This window comes from Maniola hyperantus, chromosome 4 (assembly GCF_902806685.2).
Source record: "Maniola hyperantus chromosome 4, iAphHyp1.2, whole genome shotgun sequence".
Classification (NCBI taxonomy): Eukaryota; Metazoa; Arthropoda; class Insecta; order Lepidoptera; family Nymphalidae; genus Maniola; species Maniola hyperantus.
Window position 1 is genome coordinate 15231030 of NC_048539.1, and position 26263 is coordinate 15257292.

The 26263-nt window shown below is 36.1% G+C and overlaps 1 protein-coding gene across 1 annotated transcript in view; it reads right to left on the bottom strand.

Moving 5' to 3' along the window:
- The window catches only part of raskol (Ras GTPase-activating protein raskol), a 173474-nt gene extending 147955 nt beyond the window's left edge, over positions 1-25519 (bottom strand). Inside the window, exon 1 of the mRNA XM_069498086.1 lies at positions 24601-25519. Within this exon, the coding sequence (XP_069354187.1) occupies positions 24601-25411 (811 nt within the window). The 5' untranslated portion in view covers positions 25412-25519. The remainder of the gene's footprint in view (positions 1-24600) is intronic.
- Between the last annotated feature and the right edge of the window lie 744 nt (positions 25520-26263).

The following is a 26263-nucleotide window of genomic DNA, read 5'->3' on the forward strand; positions in this document are numbered from 1 at the left end:
TACATTTAAGTCATAGCTAAAGGGTTGTTTCGCTGCAGTCTACCCTACACTAACCCCAGTAGGTATAACTATAGTATATTACTGATTGAACTTTATTATAATACTAGCTTATTCCCGCGACTTCATCCGCGAGGACTACGCATATTTTAAGCCCCTATTTTACCCTTTTAGGGGTTGTATTTTCAAGAATTCTTTCTTAGCGGATGTCTACGTCATAATAGCTATCTGCATGCCAAATTTCAGCCCATTCCGTCCAGTAGTTTGAGCTGTGTGTTGATAGATCAGTCAGTCAGTCAGTCTGTCAATCAGCTTTTCCTTACATAGTTTATGGAGGTATAATATATCCAGCATTTACATACTAGATATAATAAAAGTCAAGAAGCGTAGTTAGGAGACAGTAACATGTGTAATCTATATGTACAGGAAACAGAAGCTTAGAGTTCATCTGCCTAATAGTTTTCTCCGGTGGGCGGCCTCGGACACGGCTATTTACCATTTACCACTCTACCGGCGAAACCGTACCGGTGTCCGGAACCATAAATTATCTGGTGCACCAGTTACTCACTTCTCACTAGGTCGCGACTGTAAACCACTCTGTCTAATGTCTATGGTAACTAAGTAATAGATGTATGTATTAAGTACAATCATATTTTTGGAAATCCAATCTACTTGCACGAAACGTTTATGGTACGAAGTTATAAACCGCGATGTGTAATGCCCGTCCGGCGTCCATGTTTCCTGCCATGTATAACCTAAATACCTTCAAAGCAAGAATAAATAGCCATCTTCTAGGCAAGCACGATCCAACCAAACCTCATCATTGCTATTGTAGGCAAGAGTATCGTCAAGCGCAAGTCTATCACGCAATAAAAAAACAGTTAAAAACTAAAATCCGACTAGTCCTCACGCTGAAAATGGTAAAATAGTTTTTCTGTATATTTGGTATATTTTAATATTGCACTATTTAAGGTATATACATATATGTATATTTTAAGCTATTGTGATTCAATATATATATTGAATCACAAAAGCATAACCCTTCCTTTTGGCTTTGCCTTAGTCGGGTAAAAAATAAAATAAAATTCCTAGAGATTATTAATTGAGCTAAGAATTGGTCATAAACAGAAGAGTCACATCTGTTGTGAAACAGTGGCGCGGGTATTATACAGTGCCCGCGCAAATTTGACGAATCTTGTCCTTTCGGGCAAGAACATTAGTAAAAAACCGGCCAAGTGCGAATCAGACTCGCGCACTGAGGGTTCCGTAGTACAATCGTATTTTATCAACATTTTGCACGATAAATCAAAAACGACTTACTAGATCTCGTTCAAACCAATTTTTGGTGGAAGTTTGCATGGTAATGTATATCATATATTTTTTTTAGTTTTATCATTCTCTTATTTTAGAAGTTACAGGGGGGGGGGGGGGACACATTTTACCCCTTTGGAAGTGTCTCTCGCGCAAACTATTCAATTTAGAAAAAATTATATTAGAAACCTTAATATCATTTTTGAAGACCTATCCATAGATAACCCACACGTATGGGTTTGATGAAAAAAAATTTGAGTTTCAGTTCTAAGTATGAGGAACCCCAAAGTTTTATGTTTTTTTCTATTTTTGTGTAAAAATCTTAATGCAGTTCACAAAATACATCTACTTATTAAATTTCAACAGTATAGCTCTTATAGTTTCGGAAAAAGTGGCTGTGACATACGGACGGACAGACATGACGAATCTATTAGGGTTCCGTTTTTTTCCATTCAGCTACGGAACCCTAAAAATGACGAATTCTTGTTTCCTTTGGGACAAGGTGACAGTAGGTATCTATTAACAATGACGGAATTTAAATTTTATGAATATTGGTATTTTTAACTGTAATTTGAACAAACCTTCGAGCATTTCGGCAATGAAAGTGTATAAATTTGTTAGTGATTCTCTCAAATTGATATAGTTTTAGGTTTAATTATGTAGTTTGATTTTAATTTAGTTTGTAACGATGGGGCTGGCATATAGATTATCTGTAAAAGCCCCTTACAAAATAACAGATTAAAAAAAAAAACAATGACGGAGGTCTTTAGAATCAGATCCTTACCTAATATAGAATTGGTCATAAACCAAAGAGCTCAAGATCAGAAACACAATAGGTACCAAGCGTAATCTATAGCTTATTCAAGACATAATATATCTTGTAGATTTAGCGATCTTAAAGCCTAAGAATATTGACCATAACTTAAGTTTATGCGTAAAGACTAGTAAGAGAACGGTACGCAGGTCGTGATATGAACGAGAAATACCCGTCCTGATACAAGCTTTAATAACTTTATGTAGCGGATGCCGTTGCCGGGATATGATAGGTTAAAGACATTGCCGCCACTTCATACGCGCATCAAATTCAAATCAATACAGTAGGTAGATAGGTATACGAATGCCACATACATAGGAATAGAACAGTTAAGTAAGGGGGCATCCATAAATCACGTGAGATGTTTAAAGGGGGGAGGGGGGTCGAGTCAAATCTCATCTAATCTTACGTTGGAGAGAGGGGAGGTCTCGGCAAATATCACGCAATTTTTTTTTTCTGATTGAAACAAAAAAAAATATACTACATATTTAAGTATTCTATTGTTAAGTTTTTATTACACTTATAACTCTCAGCAATATTGATTACTAGTCTTAACTAGTCGTAAATAAAAGCACGATTTTTTTTCTTTTTATATTAACAATCCAACGCGTTTATGTAAGAAACCCACATTTTGAAAAATCTCACGTGAGATTGGGGGATGGGGGAGGGGGTTGAATAAAATCTCACGAAATTTCACCAGGGGGGGAGGGAGGGACAGAGAATTCAAAAAAACACCACACGTAATTTATGGATGCACCCTAATACAAATTTTTAGATGTATACAAAATTAGATTAAAATATCGATCAAGGATTGTAGTCTGCGTGGTTATTCTAAGGATGTAGTCTTACACATATCGTGAGACTTTTTAAATGTATGAGTTGAGCAGAAATATACGAGTCGGCAATATGACGTATTTCCTTGGTTTTCGTATGAACTCTTCCATTCTTCGGTATTTCTGCAACTTATACTATTACTTCAGAACTTGTCGTTGCATTTTCTACCTTTCCTACTTATCTACACTAATATTATAAAGAGGTAATGTCGTTAAGTTTGTTTGTAGGGGGTAATCTTTGGAACTACTGAACCGATTTTAAAAACTCTTTCACCAGTAGAAAGCTACATTATTCCTGAGTGACATAGGCTATACGGGATCTTTAAAAACCTAAATCCACGCGGGCGAAGCCGCGGGGATTAGCTAGTTTTTTCTAAATTACTAGGAAGCTTAGGTCTTGAAAACTTTGAAGCTCTACCTGTATTGCTTGAAACAGACTTTGTAAATATATCTTTTTGTTTATAGGTTCAAAAACAAATATAAAACCTGTTATGTGGTAGGTGACATAAATTTTAAACACGCTGTTGATGAAATTACTAAAATTATTATATTTCAACTCTAATTTGTCACATTAAATACCTAATAGTGTTGCTCCAGCCTCCAATTAACTACCGAAAATGGCATGATTAATAGATACAGTCATATTGATAGTGTACAGTAGTTTACAAACATTCAAATTGATATTACACCTGCGTAACAATAGCCTTTACGTGTCATGTTGACATTTAAAATTATATGCAATTAATAACACCAATTACCCACATTGAGTACCTACATATGCATACAGCATAGACATACCAATGAGTAGAAAAAATTGTAACTATACATAGATATAGTTCGCGACAGGTCGAGATAGCAATCAGGGTATGAGGCAAGGACGCCCCGCACACCCACAAGCCACCCGCGCTGGGTTATCATCGATGTATAATGTATAATATACATCATATAATATTCAAATAGGTGTATATGAATTTCAACTTAAAGACCGCAGCATTCAGCACGGCACCAGGGAGGCATCATAGCAAGTTTACTATTTAAAATTTTGACCGAAATTAAGGGATTCTAACTTCTAGGCTACATATAAATATTGTTACCTCCGTACTACATAATTATTATATGGAAATAGGTATAAATGCTCAGCAGGTCTATTTTCACAGTACGTAACTCTACGTTTTTCCAAGGCTTTAGGGCCAGCGCACTAGACATTTGAAATATCTGTAGAAAAGTCAACTCCGGCATTTTCATAAAAACGTCGGAGCTGACTTTTACTACGGATATTACTGTCTGCGCTGATCCTAACTCATTAAAAACATTACTTACTACGTGCCACGAGCGATTTTAATAATTATAAATATCAAGGAAATAACGTAGAATGCAAGTCGCCATGGCAGTAAAAGCATGTCATTTCGAAAAATAAACCAGTGCCTCGAACAAGGCCTGGTTGCAAAGTTTATTCACTATAATTAAAATAAATAAACCGGCACACAGCTGATTATGTTAGGTACGTTTAAAATTTTAATCCTAATTACTTCTGATCTTTTTTAAAGGGATAGACAATTATATTAAAAAAAAACTTAAATCTAAATTAAAAGCAAAATAAAACAACATTAAATTAAAACTAAAATAAATTAAAATAAAATCTAGCCATCAATCATCAATGGTATTTTTCCTGAGTAATTTTTTTATAAGTAATAGTTAAAGAGTACGTTAGCAGACAACAATTCAAAAAGCGAAAAGTGACTGGAAATACTTGTGGGAAAAACGAAAAGTTCAAGATTAAATAATTAAAAAAACAAGCTTTTTTTTCAATGGACTCAAGGCTCCCTCATTTATTATTAAAAGTTAAAACACATTGCCAACATTATTATTTAAATGTCAAATGCTAATTTGCTTAATTTATACCACGGATTTTTTCTTTTAGTTTGGTCTCAGTGTGGTAATAAAATGACGTGTATGAAATATACAACTAGGTACCCATTTAAAGTAGGTAAATAGGAAGGTATATTTCCCGCAAGTTGCTAATGCGCGCGGCCGTTATTTTAGTGACGTCAGCACTAGACTGCAGTTCCGAGCTGATGGTATATTTTTATATCGGTATTATATACCACTAGCTTATGCTTGCGACTTCGTTCGCGTGGACTACACCAATTTCAAACCCCTATTTCACTCTCTTAGGGGATGATATTTCAAAAATCCTAATGCCTAAGTCATAATAGCTATCTGCATGCCCGATCCGTCCAGTAGTTTGAGCTGTACGTTGATAGATCAGTTAGTACGACAGTCAGTCAGTCAGTCTAGATTATGCTCGCGACTTCGTCCGCGTGGACTACTCGAATTTCCCTATTTCACCCCCTTAGGGGTTGAATTTTCAAAAACCCTTTCTTAGCGGATGTCTACATCATAATAGCTATCTGCATGCCAAATTTCAGCCCGATCCGTCCAGTAGTTTGAGCTGGGCGTTGATAGATCAGTCAGTCAGTCAGTCAGTCAGTCACCTTTTCCTTTTATATATTTAGATAAGACTACAGAACAAAAACTGGGTTCACTGTATCCCGTACACTCCCTACCGAGTATGACCACATATAATAGTACAGGTAGTAAAACTAAAGGTCACTTGTCGGCCAAGTTAGTAAGTACAAAAGGCGTGGACATATTGCATACCCTGGTCCCTGAACCAAAGATATTATTAGGTGTAACAAAATTGTTGAAATTTTCTTGCATTATATTAAAATAGATAGACGTTAGTACTATTATATCTTCTGTGGAGTAGAGCTGTAAAATATGTGTATAAATAATAACAATAAAAAATAAAATCATTTTATTTCAGGTCAGAGACCCATATAAAAACATGTTGATAATTAAAAATTAAAATGTGTATAAACAATATTTTGTTAAAATCATTTAAAAAAAAATGAATAGTCATTTTGCGTTCGGGATCCCCTTAGCCAGTGTTTATAGAACACATTGTCATATGTTCCTACTTCCTAGTTATGTGTTACCTATTGCACGAATAGTATTTTTTCCACCGATGTATACCTAATTTTTTCTGACATCGGAGCATCAGTCAAACATGGTCAACCTATGTCAGCTTTGTGGATTACTCGTAAAATTCTAAACTCTATTTCCGGTTTCAGCCATAAAGTATATCTCACTAAGCATTTGAGCTATCAATTCTAAATACGGTAGGTTATCATTGAGCTCATATGTATATTATGCTCTACCTTTTATATTTTTCTACGTATTTAGTTAAATGTAAAAGAGACACGTACGATCGTAAATAATGATATTCATAACACTAATAGGGCCGATAGTGAACTAGATCATAAGCCGCGTCGTCGCGTCGTGAGAAAATAACAGCAATTTTCAGCGCAAGCAATTCCTAGTGCGTGGTCGGAATCGATTCGGTCTATTATGGTTTAAATTAAACATGAAGTCTTTTGTAACTCTTTCAAGCCTGCGCCGGAGAACAATATGCATGACGTGTATTGAGGCTTCCTGCCCGTGATTGCAGCGTGGGCGACAATATTCATATCTGTTACTGGCGACTTGCTCACATCTCCGGTCTTTATTGCTTAATAGAGATTTGTAAAAAAAATCTTCTTAAACTAGTACAGTTCTTGCAATTCACGAAGGCTAGTGAACTTTATTAATTGTGGTAACGTCGTCGTTTACATGGTCATTGCATAAGTGTGAGTGCATGTCGGACCAATAAGTCGCGAGCAAGCGCTGTCAAACGCACACATTTAGTGTACCTTACGTATACCAATACGACTTAAACACAAGCATGAGTCAGTGGCCTTCGTGAAATGCAAGAACTATACTTAATAGTGGCTTAATATTAGAACTAATAGTGACTTAATATTAGAACCTACATTTGTTCATAATAGTATGTATAGTATGTATGTAAGTATAAGACTACAGAGGAATGTGCAGTGCTCAGACAAGCCGCCAAGCGCTTACGAGCACGAAGAAACCAATATTGTAAGTGTTTTTTCTGTTTGTGTGGAAAAAAAAAAAAAAAAACTGACAGTCAATTGTTATGATATCTACTTCTGTTTCTAGTATCTACGATGAAGCAGTCTCAAAGAGTAAACAAATATACATGTAGGTAGGTATAGGTAACAACGAAATAAATTTACATTATTTTTACAATCTTATGTTGTATTTACAATCTTTAGACTTATTACAATCATAACTTTATAATAAAGTAACTATACCTATTTAGTCATTTGTACGTAGTTATGGTAAAAATATTTAGATATTTTGACAGGCTAAGAATTGAGATACATATTTGAAGAGATTACCAGTCCATAAATATAAAGCGGCGGCGACACAGTTCTTTTAACGTGCGAGGAATAAAAAAAAACATTATGTTAAGGCGGTAGCTCCTATATACTTTGACGAGTTGTTATTCTAAGCTTTGACTATTAAACAATCAAAGCTCTTCTATTAAACCGCATCGCATCGCAACGCGCAGCAGTTTTATTCTTCAACTGGTCGTAAATCTAAATATATAAAAGGAAAAGGTGACTGACTGATTTATCAACGCATAGCTCAAACTATCGGACGTATCGGGCTGAAATTTGGCATGCAGGTAGTTATTATGACGTAGGCCGCTAAGGGTTTTTGAAAATTCAACCCCTAAAGGGGTGAAATAGGGGTTTGAGATTTGCTAATGTTTGATGAGGACAAAATAAGAATTTAAGAAAAAATTGTATCGGTACAAAATACTTCACAAAAATATATAAATTGATTAGATTTGCAAGATAATATATTGTGGCTAATTCCGTTGTACAGAATCTCTAAACTAAACTAAAATGGCACGTCTAAATCTATTGCTATCCCTTTCATAATGTTGCTTGCGGAAAAGGATAGCACTAGATTTAGACCTGTTAATTTAGTTTAGTTTAGAGATTGTGTACTAGAGAATTGTGTACATTGATTGATTTGATTAAGATCCTTGTATGTTTTTTTTATTTTTACTTTATGTTGCGTGTCTGTAAAGAATAAATAAAAATTAAAAATTAACTACTACAATATATTTCGTGAATCGCTGCTGCAAAACAAGAAATTTCATAGGTAAGAATCTGATATTATACCGTGACGATTCGCCTTAAGAGATCTGAATATTTATTTGATGGCTTCAAGCTTTTATCAAATAACGGCCACACTTAGATATTTATGTATTCCTACGACGTGATGTCATAAATACGCGGGGGAAAGGAAAACTATTATTTTGTTTCATTGATGGTTGTTACATTCTAGGTATCGTGTAACGTGTGAAAAGTTTTACTAGAAGCGTATGCTGAATTTTTATTAGCTACTAGCTGATGCCCGCACCTTCGTCCGCGTGGAATTAGGTTTGCTAAAAACGCCATGGAAACTATTTGATTATCCGGGATAAAAGTAGCGTATGTCACTCTCCAGGTCTTTATTTATACCCATGCAAAAAATCACGTCACTCTGTTGCACCGTTGCGACGTGATTGAAGGACGAACCAACAAACCAATAAACTTTTAAAAAGATTTTATTGTCTTGCGAGGTGTGAAAAGTAGAGTATTGAACTTGGGAGTAATACCCCTAAGTTCAATCCTCCCCCCGCTTCACTCAGGATTCTAGATACAACACCCTCGCTACGCTTGGGAGTTACTCCAAATTGCCTCGTTACGCTTGGGATTTATCCCGGCGCCCGTAAAGTAAGACATTAGATTACCCCCATGTTGAATAATCTACTAATACTTTGTACCTACGTCCTACGTACATGGCAATATATACATGTACTTAATAAATATAATTTTCATAGAGCGTAGGCGCAACAGCTCGCAACAGGCCCGCAGAGAAAGCCATGCAATTTGACACAATTAACAACACAAAGTACCACTCTAATATACAAAGTACACAATAAATTGAATTATGATTAAACTAACAGCCATTGTTAAGAAAGAGATAAAAATATGTTGACATTACATTATTAAGTACAGTGCGACAAGACTCTCTTGGCACTTGAATGACATTAACGGGGGGGCGCTATTGGAGAATAAAGGCTTGGAATATTCAAACAAGAACAAAGGGGGGATACTTGACGGCAACGTTAGTTCCGATTTCCGCCACGCGCCGAGACAGCCTTGTCGCACTGTAGCCCCTTTATAATAATTCTGTATTAGAAATACTTAAATACTAACCACTTTAATCTCATTTAGGCCTCAAAGCAGTCACGATTGAATTTCAGTAGAACTCGAATGATTGATTTGATAAAATATCGGGTCAATTGGGTCAACAACTGAACGGTTATGCACCAAGTACTCAACCCAGTTCATATTTGTTTCGAATAAGATTTTTTCTGCGTATATTTTTAGAGCACTCTAGAAAACTTCGAATTTAATAAACTGTTTATTACCTACTCGGTGCAAGTGCAACATGGCAATTTTTTTTTTTAAATTTGACCTCTCGAGTGATGTAGGCATGTTGTAATAAGAGTGTTGTTAATCTACTTATATCTATATCTAAATATATAAAAAGAAAAGGTGACTGACTGACTGACTGAGTGACTGACTGACTGATCTATCCACGCACAGCTCAAACTACTGGACGGATTGGGCTAAAATTTGGCATGCAGATAGCTATTATGACGTAGGCATCCGCTAAGAAAGGATTTTTGAAAATTCAACCCCTAAGGGGGTGAAATAGGGGTTTGAAATTTATGTAGTCCACGCGGACGAAGTCGCGAGCATAAGCTAGTATTATATAAAAGGAAAAGCTGACTGACTGACTGACTGACTGATCTATCAACGCACGGCTCAAACTACTGGACGGATCGGGCTGATATTTGGCATGCAGATAGCTATTATGTCGTAGACGTCCACTAAGAAAGGTTTTTTGTAAATTCAACCCCTTAAGGGGTAAAATAGGTGTTTGAAATTTGTGTAGTCCACTCGGACGAAGTCGCTAGTGTATAAATAGACTAGCTGATGCCCGCGACTTCGTCTGCGTGGAATTAGGTTTTTTAAAAATCCCGTGGGAACTCTTTTATTTTCCGGGATAAAAAGTAGCCTATGTCACTCTGCAGGTCTTTATCTATCCTACACATGCAAAAAATCACGTCAATCCGTTGCACCGTTGCGACGTGATTGAAGGACAAACCAACAAACCAACAAACAAACACACTTTCGCATTTGTAATAAGGGTACTGATTTATTAATATATCTACAGTTTATAAATTCTGGTTAGTTTTAGAAGCTCTAGAAAACTTCGAATTATTACCTCGTGCAAGTGCAACCATACGGCGATTTTTTTTTAATTTGACCTTTCGAGTAATGTCTAGGCATGTTGTAATAAGGGTGTTCGATGTTAAAGTATAAATAGATTTATGAAAAACAGTTAATAAATTCTTGTTAGGGTTCCGTACCTCAAAAGGAAAAACGGAACCCTTATAGGATCACTTTGTTGTCTGTTTGTCTGTCTGTCTGTCTGTCTGTCAAGAAACCTACAGGGTACTTCCCGTTGACCTAGAATCATGAAATTTGACAGGTAGGTGGGTCTTATAGCTGGCTTTAGGGGAAAAATCTGAAAACCGTAAATTTAGGGTTAGATCACACAAACAAAATTAAATTGTAGTCATGAACTAATAATTAGTATTTTCAATATTCGAAGTAAGATATTCTATATCAAGTGGGGTATCATATGAAAGGGCTTTACTTGTGCATTCTAAAACAGATTTTTATTTATTTTTATGCATCATAGTTTTTTAATTATCGTGCAAAATGTCGAAAAAATATGACTGTAGTACGGAACCCTCAGTGTGCGAGCCTGACTCGCACTTGGCCGGTTTTTTTTATTCGGATTCGAATCGTTAACATTAGTAATTGCTAGAGCAAAGCCAGTACAGCCAACTATTACTAATATTTACATGAATAATATGAGTAATTTCTGAGCAAACACAAATCACCTTTCCCCTCAACGTCCTGCCTCATCAAGCAAATGAATATTTATTGAAAGTGTATGAATCATGTGTTTGAATGAAGCGTAATGTAAGAGCAGCGCTCTTATTACCTAGAAATTGTACGCCAAGAGATAACAAGCCATACAAAGATTCCCACAATTGCTTGATGTAACAAAGATGCAGTATTAGATAACGAGTGTTGATGGTTTTAGAATGTTTTGAATTTAATCCCGCTACTTAATATATAAAAGCTGTGATAGCCTAGTAACTAGTAAGGACGTACGCCTTCTAATCGGAGGGTTCGATCCCAGGCACGCCTCTATCTTTTCAGATTTAGATTTAGATTTATTCATTTGTTGCATGATTGTAAGTATAAGAGAGATGTTACATAGATTATTAAGTAGATACATACATGTCACAATCTGCCAGAGATGAATAATCGGAGTTATGTGCGTTTTAAGTAATTAAATATCACTTGCTTTAACGGTGAAGGAAAACGTCGTGAGGAAACCTGCATGCCTGAGAGTTCTACATAATGTCCTCAAAGGTGTGTGAAGTCTACCAATTCGCACATGGCCAGCGTGGTAGACTATGGCCAAACCCTTCTCACTCTGAGAGGAGACCCGTGCTCTGTAGTGAGCCGGCGATGGGTTGATCATGATGATGATGATGAACTGGAAAAAGCTGTTCAGCTGCTGCTGAAAAATATAGTAATATTTTACGGAACTCATATGTAAGTAGGTACCTACTTTCAATAAAATATGCTTATCGTTCAAGACTAGATAATATAGAACAATGTTAATGTATACATAATAATATACTTATCATGTATATTCACCTCAGACATAAGATCAATTAACGCTGTTCGGTAATATACATAAGTATAAGGTTCTCATGAGCAAGTTACGCAAAGGCATAATTATCATGAAGTACGAGGTAAACTAACAAAAGTACAAAACAATCAAACTTTCTCTATTGATATTGACGGGAGCCTACCGCCGGATATCCGAATGAATACGCACGCGCAGGCTCTACACTTTTCCATGAAGTAAAGCAGACTTCCTTTGCTTTACAATAAGGCAGTTGCGATAATTCTATGCTATTATTTGTCTATTAGTACGCAAGCGGTTCAATGACCTAAAAACTATGCATATGAGATGCAGCCATAATGGCACCGCTTTGATAAGTAAACCCTAAATAGCTAAAAAGCTTTTCTAAATGGTAAGGCATAGGACTTTTAAAAAAGCATGTCAGTATACCTAAATAGCTAAAGCTGTGATAGCCTAGTGGTTAGGACGTCCGCCTTCTAATAGGAGGTCGAGGGTTCGATCCTGGGCACGCAACTCTAACTTTTCGGAGTTATGTGCGTTTTAAGTAGGTAATTAAATATCACTTGCTTTAACGGTAAAGGAAAACATCGTGAGGAAACCTACATGCCTGAGAGTTCCTCATAATGTTCTCAAAGGTGTGTGAAGTCTACCAATTCGCACATGGCCAGCGTGGTAGACTATAGCCAAACCCTTCTCACTCTGAGAGGAGACCCGTGCTCTGCAGTGAGCGCGCGATGGATTGATCATATTATAAATACCTAAATATGATAAAATGGGTTACAATTTTTAAATCTTTTAATTAATATGCATGATCATAACTTCGAAAAAGGTAGCTGTTTTATAATGTCCTGTCACGGAACTCAATTCATGTTCTAGTGACTTATCCCATTGAAATGATATCAAAAGAAATCAATTATATTATTATAGAGGCATGAACACGCTATTCAATTTCTTGAATACAGCGGTATGACTCAATAGGAATTAAACTCTGTGAATCGGTTCTCGGCTCAAGTCACGAATTCTGTGACATTAAATAGGCTTGATTTGGCTTTAATATCTTTGTATTGAGACTTGAGAGGCTTAAACGAATTTTAAAATCGGCAATCTGAAACGCTATAAATGACTAGATAGTAGATATCAATCTAACACACCATCATCATCATAATCAACCCATCGCCGACTCACTACAGAGCACGGGTCTCCTCTCAGAGTGAAAAGGGTTTTGGCCTTAGTCTACCACGCGGGCCATGTGCGGATTGGCAGACTTCACATACCTTCGAGAACATTATGGATAAGTCTCAGGCATGTAGGTTTCCTCACGATGTTTTCCTTCACCGTGATATTTAATTACTTAAAACGCACATATCTCCGAAAAGTTAGAGGTGCGTGCCCGGGATCGAACCTCCGACCTCCGATTAGGAGGCGGACGTCCTAACCACTAGGCTATCACAGCTTTGTTCAGCACAGCATCAACTATTGCGCTATCTAATTAACAACATGCGAATACAATGCCCTAAAGCTGATAAACACAAATGACGTCAGAGGCGTGTGAAGCAAACCGGGAAACTGGACTGGACTGGAACTGAACCAGTCCGGCGGCTGCTGACCGGCGCAGGCGCAGCGCAGGTGTGAACGAGACGCGTGCTGCACCGCGAAAGATCCTTCCTTCTTATTTTATTCTTCAACGCAAAAACTATTGCTTGTTACACTGGCACTACCATGGTAATATAGCAGTAGGTAAGTAAGTCACGAAATAGCAGTCTCGAGAATGTTTTGTGTTTGTGAAAAAAACTATACACTCTCGAGTGTATAGTGTTAGTTAGATGAAACTCGTTTCATGTTGCATAGAGGCATAAAACTTAGATAGGGAGAAAAATTCATAATACATATAATATTATGTAAGTAGGTAGGGTACTTATTTAAAAAAATCTAAAAATCCGACTTATTGCCCTCTCGATTAACACGGCAGTACTGCCTTTATTAGTGAAGCAAACACCGACGACGACCTCCCTGATGCAGTGGTGAGCGAGGTCTTATAAGTGGGAAGTCCCGGATTCGATTCTTGGCCGGGGCAGTTTCGGAATTTGTAATTTCTAAATTGTCTCTGACCTGGTATGGAGAGCTTCAGCCGTACCACATTGGAAAGCCCGGGAAAACTGCTCTATAGTAAATAAATAAATAAGTAAATCAGGTCCATCCATCCGTTGCTCCGTTGCGATATGATTGAACCATAAACCAACAAACAAACACATTTTCGCATTTATAATATCGGTTCACTTTTCCCTTAACCACAAAACGGTTAAAATCCCTCTCATTACGTCACGATATTTTCATCAAACAAATGAACTAATGTCAAACTTTCCCACGATCACGAATGCCTTCGGACATAAACCAAAACCTTGGAATCTTGTGTTACTTCACCTTGCCGTAAGAACTATAATTGTTATCGAATTCCGACCAAGAGCTACAATAATATTTCCAGCTTGAGATTTTATATAACGTATCGATTTATTTTACAAACACAATTGATGAACTTATAGTAGTTACCTGTTACATGTCAACGGATCAGCCTGGATGTCCAGCGTGGAAATGCAGCCACCATTGGCACCATTCGGTAAAACGGCCGCACAATACTTATATATGTAACTTTTTTTTTTGTGTTTTTGACATCTGACAGATGTCAAAAACATAAAAACAACATACAAAATGCATGTAGTGCATACAAAATGTACAAATCCTCTCGCACACATTATAGTTCATATGTATATGTCAATAACGCATACTTAAAATGGCCGCTCTGTACTTAAGTTACCAATGGTCAACATCCCGATCAATTAAACAATCTGACACAAGCAATTTGAATTTAATCAATTCAGAATTGTCTGGAGTGCACCATTGTTCTTCTGTCTGTTGCTGCAGCGTAATAAATAATTAGAATAAAAATGTATGCGCCATTGTAGAGCAGTAAATACATTTAGGTTCAAAGTAAAACATCAAATAATTCTTGCGGTGTTCAATCATATCAGTAAATTAATTATATCAATAAATAATGTATTAAAAATATGCTCCTGCATAAGCATAAATTATGCAATCGAAGATGAAGTGATAAAAGAGCGTGGATTTGACTTGAAGCTCGCTCCAGCAATGCGCAGGATTGCAATTACCTATACTTATATTGATGGCATGATAGGTAATAATATTGTAAATCGAATCTTTAAAAAGACCAACCGCCGAGTTTCTTACTGGTTCTTCTAGGAAAGGCATTCCGAACTAGTGGTAGATTCATTTGCCGATTCAAAATTACTTGTAAAAGTTTATTTCAATAAACACAGTTCTATTCTATCTTTTCTAAATTAATTATTTCAAAAATTACCCAACGTAATTTCTTGGTTATCATCAACTCTAACAACTCATCGAAATAAAGAGAGTGGTCGACTAACACCTCATGAAAAATATTGAAGTGGGATTCCGGAGTTAGCAGCGCTTCTTCTTGTTCTTCTCGAGTTCGAGCAGCGCTGTACTCTGTATGTATCCTGTGTACATAGTGCACTGTGGGGAATATTGTGGTGAATTATTAATATTCACCACACATTACTATGTACATGGTGTGTTCGCGGAGTACAGTGTTGCTTTTGGAATTTCATTTCATGAGATTCACCTATAATAAATTCATCTTTACCATTTATGGTTGTTTTGGAATGAATAAAAACTCCACTTGTAATTACAAAACATTGAATGTAACCTGAAGCTCCAAAAGGAGGACAAGGCAGCACCGGCCATAGCGCTGGTCTGACCTCTTTACGCTTTACACTTGGACCTGCCATTTCTATTATAAACTAGCTGATGCCCGCGACTTCGTCCGCATGGATTTAAGTTTTTCCAAATCCCGCGGGAACTCTTTGATTTTACGGGATAAAAAGTAGCCTATGTAAAATAATAGCGGGATAAAAGTAGTATGTGTTAATCCAGGGTATAATCTATCTCCATTCTAAATTTAATCCAAATCCGTGCAGCCGTTTTTGCGTGATTAAGTAACAAACATCCAAACATCTACACTTTCACATTTATAATATTATTATTAGGATTAGGATTAAGCATATAGCTCCTAGTCCTATGTTATGTCAGGTTTGCTAATCGCTACCGTATAGCTTTGATCAGCATAGCAGTAAGAGAGAGTTTCTAAAAAACGTGTATCTACATAGTCTGCTGATAGTCAAGCCAAGCACGCAAACTGACAATAATTTCTGATGAACAGTTTTATTTAAGCGCAATTTTAGCTGAATCTATTAATCATTACATTGATCTCTTTGATATCATATTTAATTTTACAAATTTTCATAATCGAGTGAAAGCCATCAAAAGCATAAACCAGCAGAAGTATTTGTTAAGTAATTTTAAAAATTCAAAAAAACCCGACTGCGATTGGCGTTGCATCACGTCTGGAGTTTATTAGGTGGTTTTTTTCACATTTGAAAATGGCACCATACAGTGTTGGTTTTTTTCAAAAAATTTATAGCCAATGTCACTTGGGTTGATGTAAGAATTCTAACAATAGCCCATACATCCAAATCTGTCCAGGCATTTAGAAGTTATGATGGACTAAAGAAACTCACATACATGAACCCTGAAAGGATTACATCTTTTTTTTTGGTGAATTCGTGTAAAAATCCAACAGCACAATCAATAACATCGAATGGTCGTATTCTTTCCGATTTAATTTGTACTACACAAGTGCTAAATACGTGTTACATACTTCTTAGAAAGGTTTTTATTCACACAGCGTCAAAACTCAGTAATACTGATCACGTCTTCTATTCAAATGGAGCCAATGACCGTACCTCATTTAGAACATAAAGGGAATACTTACGCAATCAAAATAAACTCCGATTCTATTAATAGGCACATAAACCTTATGCTGAGCTAATAAAGAAAAGTAGAAGATGCTTTTTGCTTTGAAGTCATTGTGCTTTAATTATTCATATCTGCTGCTTAGTTATTTTATGTTCTTGCATCGATCTTACAAAGTCTTATTTTTTTTAAGAAAATTAACTCCTTAATAGTTCCTTAGTAGTAACACAAATATAAACGTTATGTAAAACACATTTTTAAATTAAGACTATTAATCAATTGATGAGTTCCTTAAAGACAAAGTTGCGTGGAAGCAACAAGCAAGCTGAGCTTTCAGTTGCCCACAAGATGATGTAACTTTTTATGATTTGAAAAGAGCAGCTGCTGAGTTTCTTGCAGGTTTCTTCTTCTTATTAGAATCTAATTCCGAACCGGTGGTCAAGTTACAGATTACAGACGTAGCAAAAGAGACACTAGTTGCTCGGGATGAAAAAATTTTTTGACACATTCCACCACCTATTGACACCTAATAGCCGGACACCCCCGAACGCCAAGCTTAGGCCGTTGCTTGGCATAAAAGTTAGTCCACGCCCGTTCGGTACCCTCATTCCGCACATTGTCTTGATTTCGTGACTTTTAAGTCTACCAATCATAACAAAGCATTCTCCCCTGTCCACATTTTACGATTTTGTTTTCATGCAAAACCTTGTATATGCGTACTCTTGAGGTTAAATTCTCTGTGAAATTTTGATATTTCGATTTCTAACTTGAATAGTAAGTAAATTAAAATCAATATAATTTTTAGAGCCACTTTTGTAAGTAAAATAATGATTTAGCGAAATATTATATTTCCAATATTAAGTATTCATATTTGTATAGAAAATCTGTTCGTTAAAAAGTTTATTTCTTTCTTTGCAGTTGACAATATGTAAACCAAGTGGATCAAGGTAAACAAGATAAGTACGTACTTACCTTGAACTTATCAGAAACCCCACCGAAGCTTAATCTTATCACGGCTAGGTTTAGTTTAAGTAAATAGTTTGTTTATGAATCAACTATCAACAAGATGAAAAGCTATTTTAGCCTATATTTATCACCTATACAAGTGTAGGTACGTCCATACTATATACTATATTTTACTATATCCATACTAACATTATAAATGCGAAAGTGTGGCTGTCTGTATGTCTGCCAGCTTTTCAAGGCCCATCCGTTCAACCAATTTTGATGAAATTTGGTAAAGAGATAGGGGAAAGACATAGGCTAATTAGCCTATTATCCCAGAAAATCAAAGAGTTCCCACGTAATTTTTAAAAACCTAAATCCACGCGGACGAAGTCGCGGACACCATCTAGTATACTAAAAATATGACTTCAAATGCACTCCGAATAAGACCTTGTCTTAACGATCAAATTTTAACCAATTTATCTCATATCTTAGATAGTGGCTTAGGACTATTATTTATTACCTAACAACAAGTGGTGATAATAAATAGAATACCTGGCTGAGTTTGTTGTGGGCTCTTCTCAGACCTGGGTGCGTTTGGAACCCTCATAGCTTTAGTTTTTAAGTTCGCGTAAAAATTATCACCACTTTATCATCTTACAAAATTAATGCAACAACTGACTTTCAAAAAGTGTAATTTTGAATATTTTGAATAAACCATTTGATTTGATTTGATTTGTGATTGTGATATTATACGAGAATGAGTTCAACGTGCTCTGCCCAAATCACAATATCTAATATGAGATCAACCATTGTACACGAATTCTTCCAACAATGCAAACAATTTATATCTAACGTCCGAAATCATTTGATCAAGCATTTCAAGTTCGCTAACAAAAAAGAATTTAAATCGCGTACAAAGTCAGAGCAGTAGGTATATAATTATAAACCGTAAACTCAATTCCATGTCCGTATATTGTTTCCCACAGAAATTGCCCGCCATTAAACGAAACACCACCGCAATAATGCTCCGTTGGTTTATTATGTTGTTATTTGTCATCACTCACTCCGTGAGTACTTTTTTCTATTATTGTAACTGTAACGTAATAGGCTTTCAGCAAAAAGTGCATTCCAATGCTATTGCGAGCATTCGGCATTGTTGTAAAGGCCGCTACTTACACCGATTCGTCTTGATGTACCATGTATGATGTATGTATCCAGCTTTATGAAAATAATAGTTTCATGAACTGCCAAAAATAATAATCAATCCTATTAGAGAGAGAGCCAGCGCGTGCCAGACCTTTTGTTATTTTATAAAAGCTGATAGTTTCTCTTGGGTATATTGTCCCCAACACAGGAAGGAACGATCAGTGACTATGAAGTTTGGATAATGGTGGATTTGGCAGATAACAGGCGAAAAATTAAAATCTATTTTTTTAAATAGATATAGCAAGCAAACGAGCAGGCGGGTCACCTGATGTTAAGTGATTACCGCCGCCCATGAACATTTGCAGCACCAGAGGAGGAGAGGAGGAGAGGAGAGGAGGATTTCTATGGTTTTTCAGATTTCCGTAAAAATATAATACAGGTACATTAGTTTCATATTTAGATATACGAACTCCAATGATTACAAAGCCTTGTGCAAACTTGATTAAAATATTTCAGTAACAATTGCAGTTAAATACTGTACTTAGTAGATTTATTTTGGTGAGTCGAACCGACACGGGCCAAAAACTTGTAAGAAAATCCAAGATAGGTATGAAAATAAAGCAAGGATTTGTAATATGACTGAATGATTAATTATATCTTTGAAGCCGCCCGAAACCAATAATTTGTCTGAAAGTCAATTGTTACCTACTAAAATATTTTAGTCAAAAACATGACAACAAGTGTTATGAAAGAAATTACAGTTCATACATAATATATAATAAGAATTACAATTTATTTGAATGCAATGCTAATCAAATTACATAATAACACGCATATTTAAATACATTAGCCGACTTATCTCTAGATAATCTAAATAGGAAACTTGTATACTTCTTAATTAAATAACAGTAACATAAAATTGGGTTATACAAGAGTCAAGAAACTAGTCGAAGTCGAATAATTGAATCTACGTACACACGAACTGGTATAAAGCCGTTACTTGCTGTATTGAAGAATGAAGACAGCTAAAAAATTATTTAAATGGCCTAGTGGGCTTTTTATTCGGAAGCACGGAAGGTATCACTCATCCGATCCAAGTCCGTGAAAATACGTTCCGAAGTAGTCATAGAACTATTTGTATGGTAGCTTATAAGTATGGCATATACCGTAGGTATTTTTTATATCCGTATTTTCACTGATTTGGATCGGATGAGTGCGTGATCGCTCTAAGGTTTCGGTTCCGGGCACGCACCTCTTCGGACTTTTTGCAAATTATGTGCATTATCAATAAGATATTTTGGAATTAAAAGATTCCAAGATACTTAAGCAATATCAAGAAAACGTCGTGAGGAAACCAGCATACCTGAGAGTTGTCCGTAAAGTTCTCAAAGGTGTGCAAAGTCTGCCAATCCGCACTTGGCCAGCGATAAAACCTTGCATAAAAAAATCTGTCTACACAAAAGATGAACTTAAATAAAGCCGTTACCTACTTGATTCATGAAACGAAAACAAATATAAAAAAACCATGTGTATATATTTCGGTGTCTACATAAACTAATGATGTGTAATAGTAACTGTAAATGTAAGAGTCTCTACGTTACTGGGTATGGAACACGCAAGATTTCTCAGGGTTTATATTCTACAGGATGAGTAGGTAAACCTATTACAAAGTATAAGCAGGCGACTGGAACGGATGGGATCCTATCGAGTACCTTTTGCAAACTGTAAACACTTGTGAATAAATAAATATGTATATTTATTTATTCACTAGTATGTACAATTTTTTAGTGAAGAATTTCAGTAATTTATCAAATAACAAAATATATTACGCACAAGACAAGTGAGAACATGATGAGTCTTTCGCTCATCCCTACGCCTAAAACCGAAGATCATTACAAAATTGAAAGGTCAGATTTGTAATTTTGTTTTTTGAGGATTTGATTGATTTTTTAAGATTAAAACGAATCCAATAAACGTGACTGGATAGTCTGATGTAAAGAAAGACACACTCCCAAACCACAGCTTGGGAGGTTGATGCTGCGTTAGTTATCTACTCTCCATAGAGTCGTTAATTATTTATCCTTTTTTCCGAAACTATTCACATTAAAACATGTAAAAACGTTAAAAAGGAAAAAAATGTTTAAAAAAACTGTAAACTCAGTAATACAAATCAGTCAATCAGCGGAGGAATACCGACAGAAGAGTTACATTCTTGCCCATATATACGTGTGACAGTTATAAGAATGTTCATTCACTGTGCACAGGAAAGCTGCTAATACATCTTCTTTTTGCGTTAGAACGTAATTGGGAAGCGATATTGTTTCCATTACGGCATTTTAAATACAAAGTTACTATTGTAGAGCCAACGAGAGATTGCGTTTTTGACATCTGGTTTCATACATTGACTTATATACTTATTACTTCGTACGGATTACGTTATTGAACAAAATGGCACCGACTCATTGGTGCTTATACACCAAAGCAACCAGTGACGTCTGGATTTCAAACGGGTCGTTCATTGGTATCTAAGAGATGGCGCTGATTTATTTGGTTTCTAAACCGTGAAAAATCGATGGTTACATACAAAATAATATTGTGTGCCCTCTCCCACACATTACTTTGATATCTGCACAACGGAACGTCAAAAACGCAATCTTTCATTGGTTCTAAAATATGTAGTAAATTGTGTACGAAACTCTACATTCTTATAAGACCGGCCAAGACAAACCAGATTTTTAAGAATTGACTTGACAAATTCTATGAACACCAAACTGAATAAATTAGTGACTGTACCAAAATTAACTGCTGTAGTTCCCGTTTTTTCGTTTTAATACAAAAATTCATGTATATAAAGTGTATGCTGTCAAGCTCATTCGAGTAACCTGCGCCATTTTGCTGCACCAAACCACGAAAACGTACGATATCATCGACCTCACGATGGCTGTATAGAGTCTGAAGGTTAATTTGGATCTTAGTGCCCATCTTGCTACTGCAAAACGACCGCAGATTCCTGAGGTAATGTCAGGATTTCTTCAACTAGTGTAGCCAAATTCTTTAAAGATCATTCCACACCTACGTCATAAAGTACACTGCCACCAACAATGACCCTGTAACTTTCACGGTAAATGTGTAAAACGCCAATGACACGTATAAAAAAATGACTACACCAAAGCTAAAGCCGACTAACTCATTATTTTTAGATTTTGCTCTTGGCTCGATCGCAGTCTCAGGTTTTACTTTTGACAGATTTTGTAATTTTGGAGATTTTCAAAGTTGGAGCTGTAATATTAACAACTTTATAGTTAAAATGTTACATATTTAAAATAATATATACTGATTGCTTAGCAGAAGCCATGGAATATGGCTATCGATGACTGAAACTGTACTATCTCGTAAATGTATACCTTCTTGATAATTAATTACTTAATACAAACTTTTTAATGACGTAATTACTTATGAACTAAGAGCCAGCGCATGCCAGACCTTTATTATTTTATAAAATCTGACAGTTTATCTGCGTATTGTCCCCAAAACTGGGAGGAAAATTTGTTTGGATGTTTGTTTGAATCGTGGTGGCTTTGGGAGATAACAGTGACGTGATTTCTAATACCATTCCGATGAAAATATAAAAAGTTAGACTTTATACTTTGACGTGAGATTTTTTACACCTTTATTACTTGTTAACTTCCCAAGCCACCATGATCCAAAAAAACGTTCCTCCCAGTGTTGCAATAAATACGCAAATAAACTTTCAGCATTTATAAAATAACGAAGATCTGGCATGTGTTGGCTCTCTCTCTATTAAATTAAGAACTTGAAAAAAGCTCTTTTCGACTTACAACACTTGCCTCATGTCCGCGAAATGTTTATACGGTCCGCCACGTCCCTCGGCCACGGCCACTCGTAATTCTTTTTCAACAATGAGAGTACAAGCACATGTACAATCATTGTTCCGGAATATAAATAATGTCACGACAAGGCAATTTCAAAATGTGAGCTAAATGGCTAACAAACGCAATCACGTAAACTTTGCGCAAACGATAGTTTAACTATTTTATGGCCTATATTATTTTCAGAAGTTGTAACTGAGGTACATAGGTAATGCGGTGCTATTTATCGAGGACCAAGTATAGGATGAAAAAATTAAGGTAAAATCATAATCAGTTCAAAAAATCAAATCAAAAATGTTTAAGAAAGACTTTCTTCAAACCTACTGAAGCAATTTAGATAAAAAAATTAAAGCATATATTAATCATCATCATCATCATGATCAACCCATCGCCGGCTCACTACAGAGCACGGGTCTCCTCTCAGAGTGAGAAGGGTTTGGCCATAGTCTACCACGCTGGCCATGTGCGAATTGGTAGACTTCACACACCTTTGAGAACATTATGGAGAACTCTCAGGTATGCAGGTTTCCTTACGATGTTTTCCTTCACCGTTCAAGCAAGTGACATTTAATTACTTAAAACGCACATAACTCCGAAAAGTTAGAGGTGCGTGCCCGGGATCGAACCCCGGACCTCCGATTAGAAGGCGGACTAACCTAACCACTAGGCTATCACAGCTTATATATATTAATAGATATATCTAAGAAAAACAAATATTACTTAATAATAATAAAATGGCTCATCACACAGATCAAACGAAAAAGTGATAAAAAGAGAAAGAATATTGTTAAAAGTCATATTAGTAGTGAACAAGTTGTAGGAATACATTCCTGAATGTGCTGGTCAGTCATTAAATTAAATAAAAGACTCAAATAAGATAATAGTCTATTTAAAACCAGATTTTAGGCAAACCTGTTATTTCACCATAAATTAAAAACGTATTTGAAGGAACGAAGAACAGCCTAACTCATAATAATACATCTCTCCAACATAATAGCCGGAATCTTATTATAATTTTCGTTCACACGGAAATAATTTGACTAAAATTTACATTTACACACATTTCTAAATTCCGACGTTAGTACAAATTTACACTTAGTAAATCTCGTGACCGTTACAAACGTACTTAATATGTTATTACTGCACGCATTTGTAATTGTAAATGAGGAGCTACATACGTAGCTCGTGCAAGAATATCTTTTTGTATTCACTTATCTGGTTCAAAATCTATCGGATTTGCATGTGAGCTAACAATCGCTCGCTATCTGGTAGAGGTAATTAGAATCATACAAGTCGGTAACGGTAACAATCTGCTACTACTTCAACAAAGTCCGTGCTTCCGACATTTACGTACAAGTTGTAAGTTGTAGGATGATATTCGAAAATCAAAATATAAGTAAAGTCCACGACAGGTTGAGCTGGCAATCGGGGTATGAGGCGAGGGGGTTAATAATTAAAGGGGGGGGGGGATAAAACAAATAATAATAATAATTAAAGAACCTACTGATTTTTATTTCGATTTTGTAAAATTCTAGTTTTCATTATGTACTTACATACAATGTTACCCAGAATATTCATTTCTTTTATTTGGTAATGGTAACAGCAAATTTATCTCATTATTAATTCCGATTTCCGAGTACCCATTAAAAAATCTGCCATTTCTAACTGAAATTAGGTATCCTATCTATTTAGAATACTCCTATTCATGTGACAAGATATTTTGTTGACGACATTAATAAAATATGTACAGGTTATACTATTAATATGTCCTCAATCTTCAATGTCATCGTCAGCATTATCAAGTAGCGCTAACACTGCGCTTCTTTATGGTAATAACGCTTACCAATATCTTCTTGTTACTGCAGCTATGAAAATGACAATGATTGATGCGGTAGTCATTTTCCTCACACCGTTGTTCGTATCCAATACAGATGCGATTGGCATTGACCATACAGTGATCAAGAGCATCGTATTAGCGTTTGACCATATTTGGAAAAATGGAAATCTCTAACATTTTAACACAAAAATAAAAAATTACACTTACCGTTATCTATGTATGGTAGCGAATACAACACTCCACAAAGGGACACTGCTACGGCGGCTGAGTTTTGGTCTGAAGATTCATCTCCACATTCATTGGAATCAGTCTGCGCTGGTTCAAAAAGAGTTAAATCCAGACCATCCATGTCACTGCGAGTCGATACACGATCTTCCTCAACGATTCGATCACAAAAGTGTTCGGGAGAGTCGACATCCTTCGGACTGCGACTGCACACACCATCGCTGAGAGGATCGCAACAACATGTATCCGAGAAGGGTTCAAAATCTCTGCAATCAAACTCGCATCGCTCAAAACTATCGCACGTGCAAGACGATAAGGCATCTGAATCTGATCCCACGGCAGGGAATGTGTTACTATTTTGCACATCCTTTGCGGCATCTGTTTTAGCCGCTACATAAAAGACGCCAGAAGTAAATGGCACTTTTTGCACCTGTAAGGTTATATTCCCATCAGGTTTATCCGAATCTTCTCTCTTTGGTGTTAAGGAGCTATCCAAATCAGAACGACAATCTTCATAGCGCGCAAAACTGGATGTATCTGTTAAGTTGGAAGAACGATCAACAGAGTATGCATCAGCGTAAGGGTCTCCATTTTCGCTTTGCAATGGAGTTAAGCGATAAGGAACATGTGTGCGCGTTCCAAGGAAAATGGTGGTATATGGGCAAGTGTGTAGTGGTCGCGAGCGGTCGGCGCGACGTGGATAGCTAGCGGCGAAAGGGTCGCGAGGCGGACCCCCTTCGGCGTCTAAAAACGCCTCGCTGGTGGACAGAACGTTGTATCGCCAATCCGGCATCGCAGATAAACACCATCACTATTACAGTACACTAAGATTGTCTCTTGTCGTTATCACTATGCTACACAGAAAAACATGACCCACTTTCGTTAGGAAAAATGAATTTAACTACGATCGACATCCGCACCTGAGCAAATATGGCGGTGCAATTCAATTAGATATGTATTTGTAAACACGATTTAGCGATTTATACTATAATTTGTGGTTAGTTAAATATATTCAATTTGTTGAATTGACCTATTAAGCTTTTTGATTGTATTTTCCGCATCTGACCAAACTAAAATTATACACGCAAGATGCAAATCATCTTTTGGAACCAAGATTTCCTTACAGTAAATAGCTAGGCATCCTATTATAGTTGGTGGAAACACCGTAATCGACATTTACATTTTCTCTTTTATTTACGTACGTTATAAAAAAGAGCTGAAAGCTTTTAAAGCAAAAAAAAATCCAATCTTTATTTTTTTAAACTAGCTTAAAAAGAAAAGTGCAATGGCTGCAAGTCGTGCTTAAGAAACGCAATTATTTTGTAAGTGCTACATCTCAAATTGTTCTAGCGGCTTGATAATAACAGATGCCGGCTCGTGACAGCTAGACATATAGGAAGTATTATGGAAGAACTTATATTTCTAAAACCTCACGGTGTTGCCTATATCGCTTTTTCTGTGGATCAATATATTATAATTTTTAAACTTATACAAATGAAAAATGTAACTGTTCCTACCTAACTCGTTACAGTCATATACATATATATTGTAATGCTCTTGAGATGGGAATATCAAAGAACCAGTCAAGTGCATGTCGGACTTGCATACGAAGGATTCCGTACCATCAGACACTAAGTATACTTTA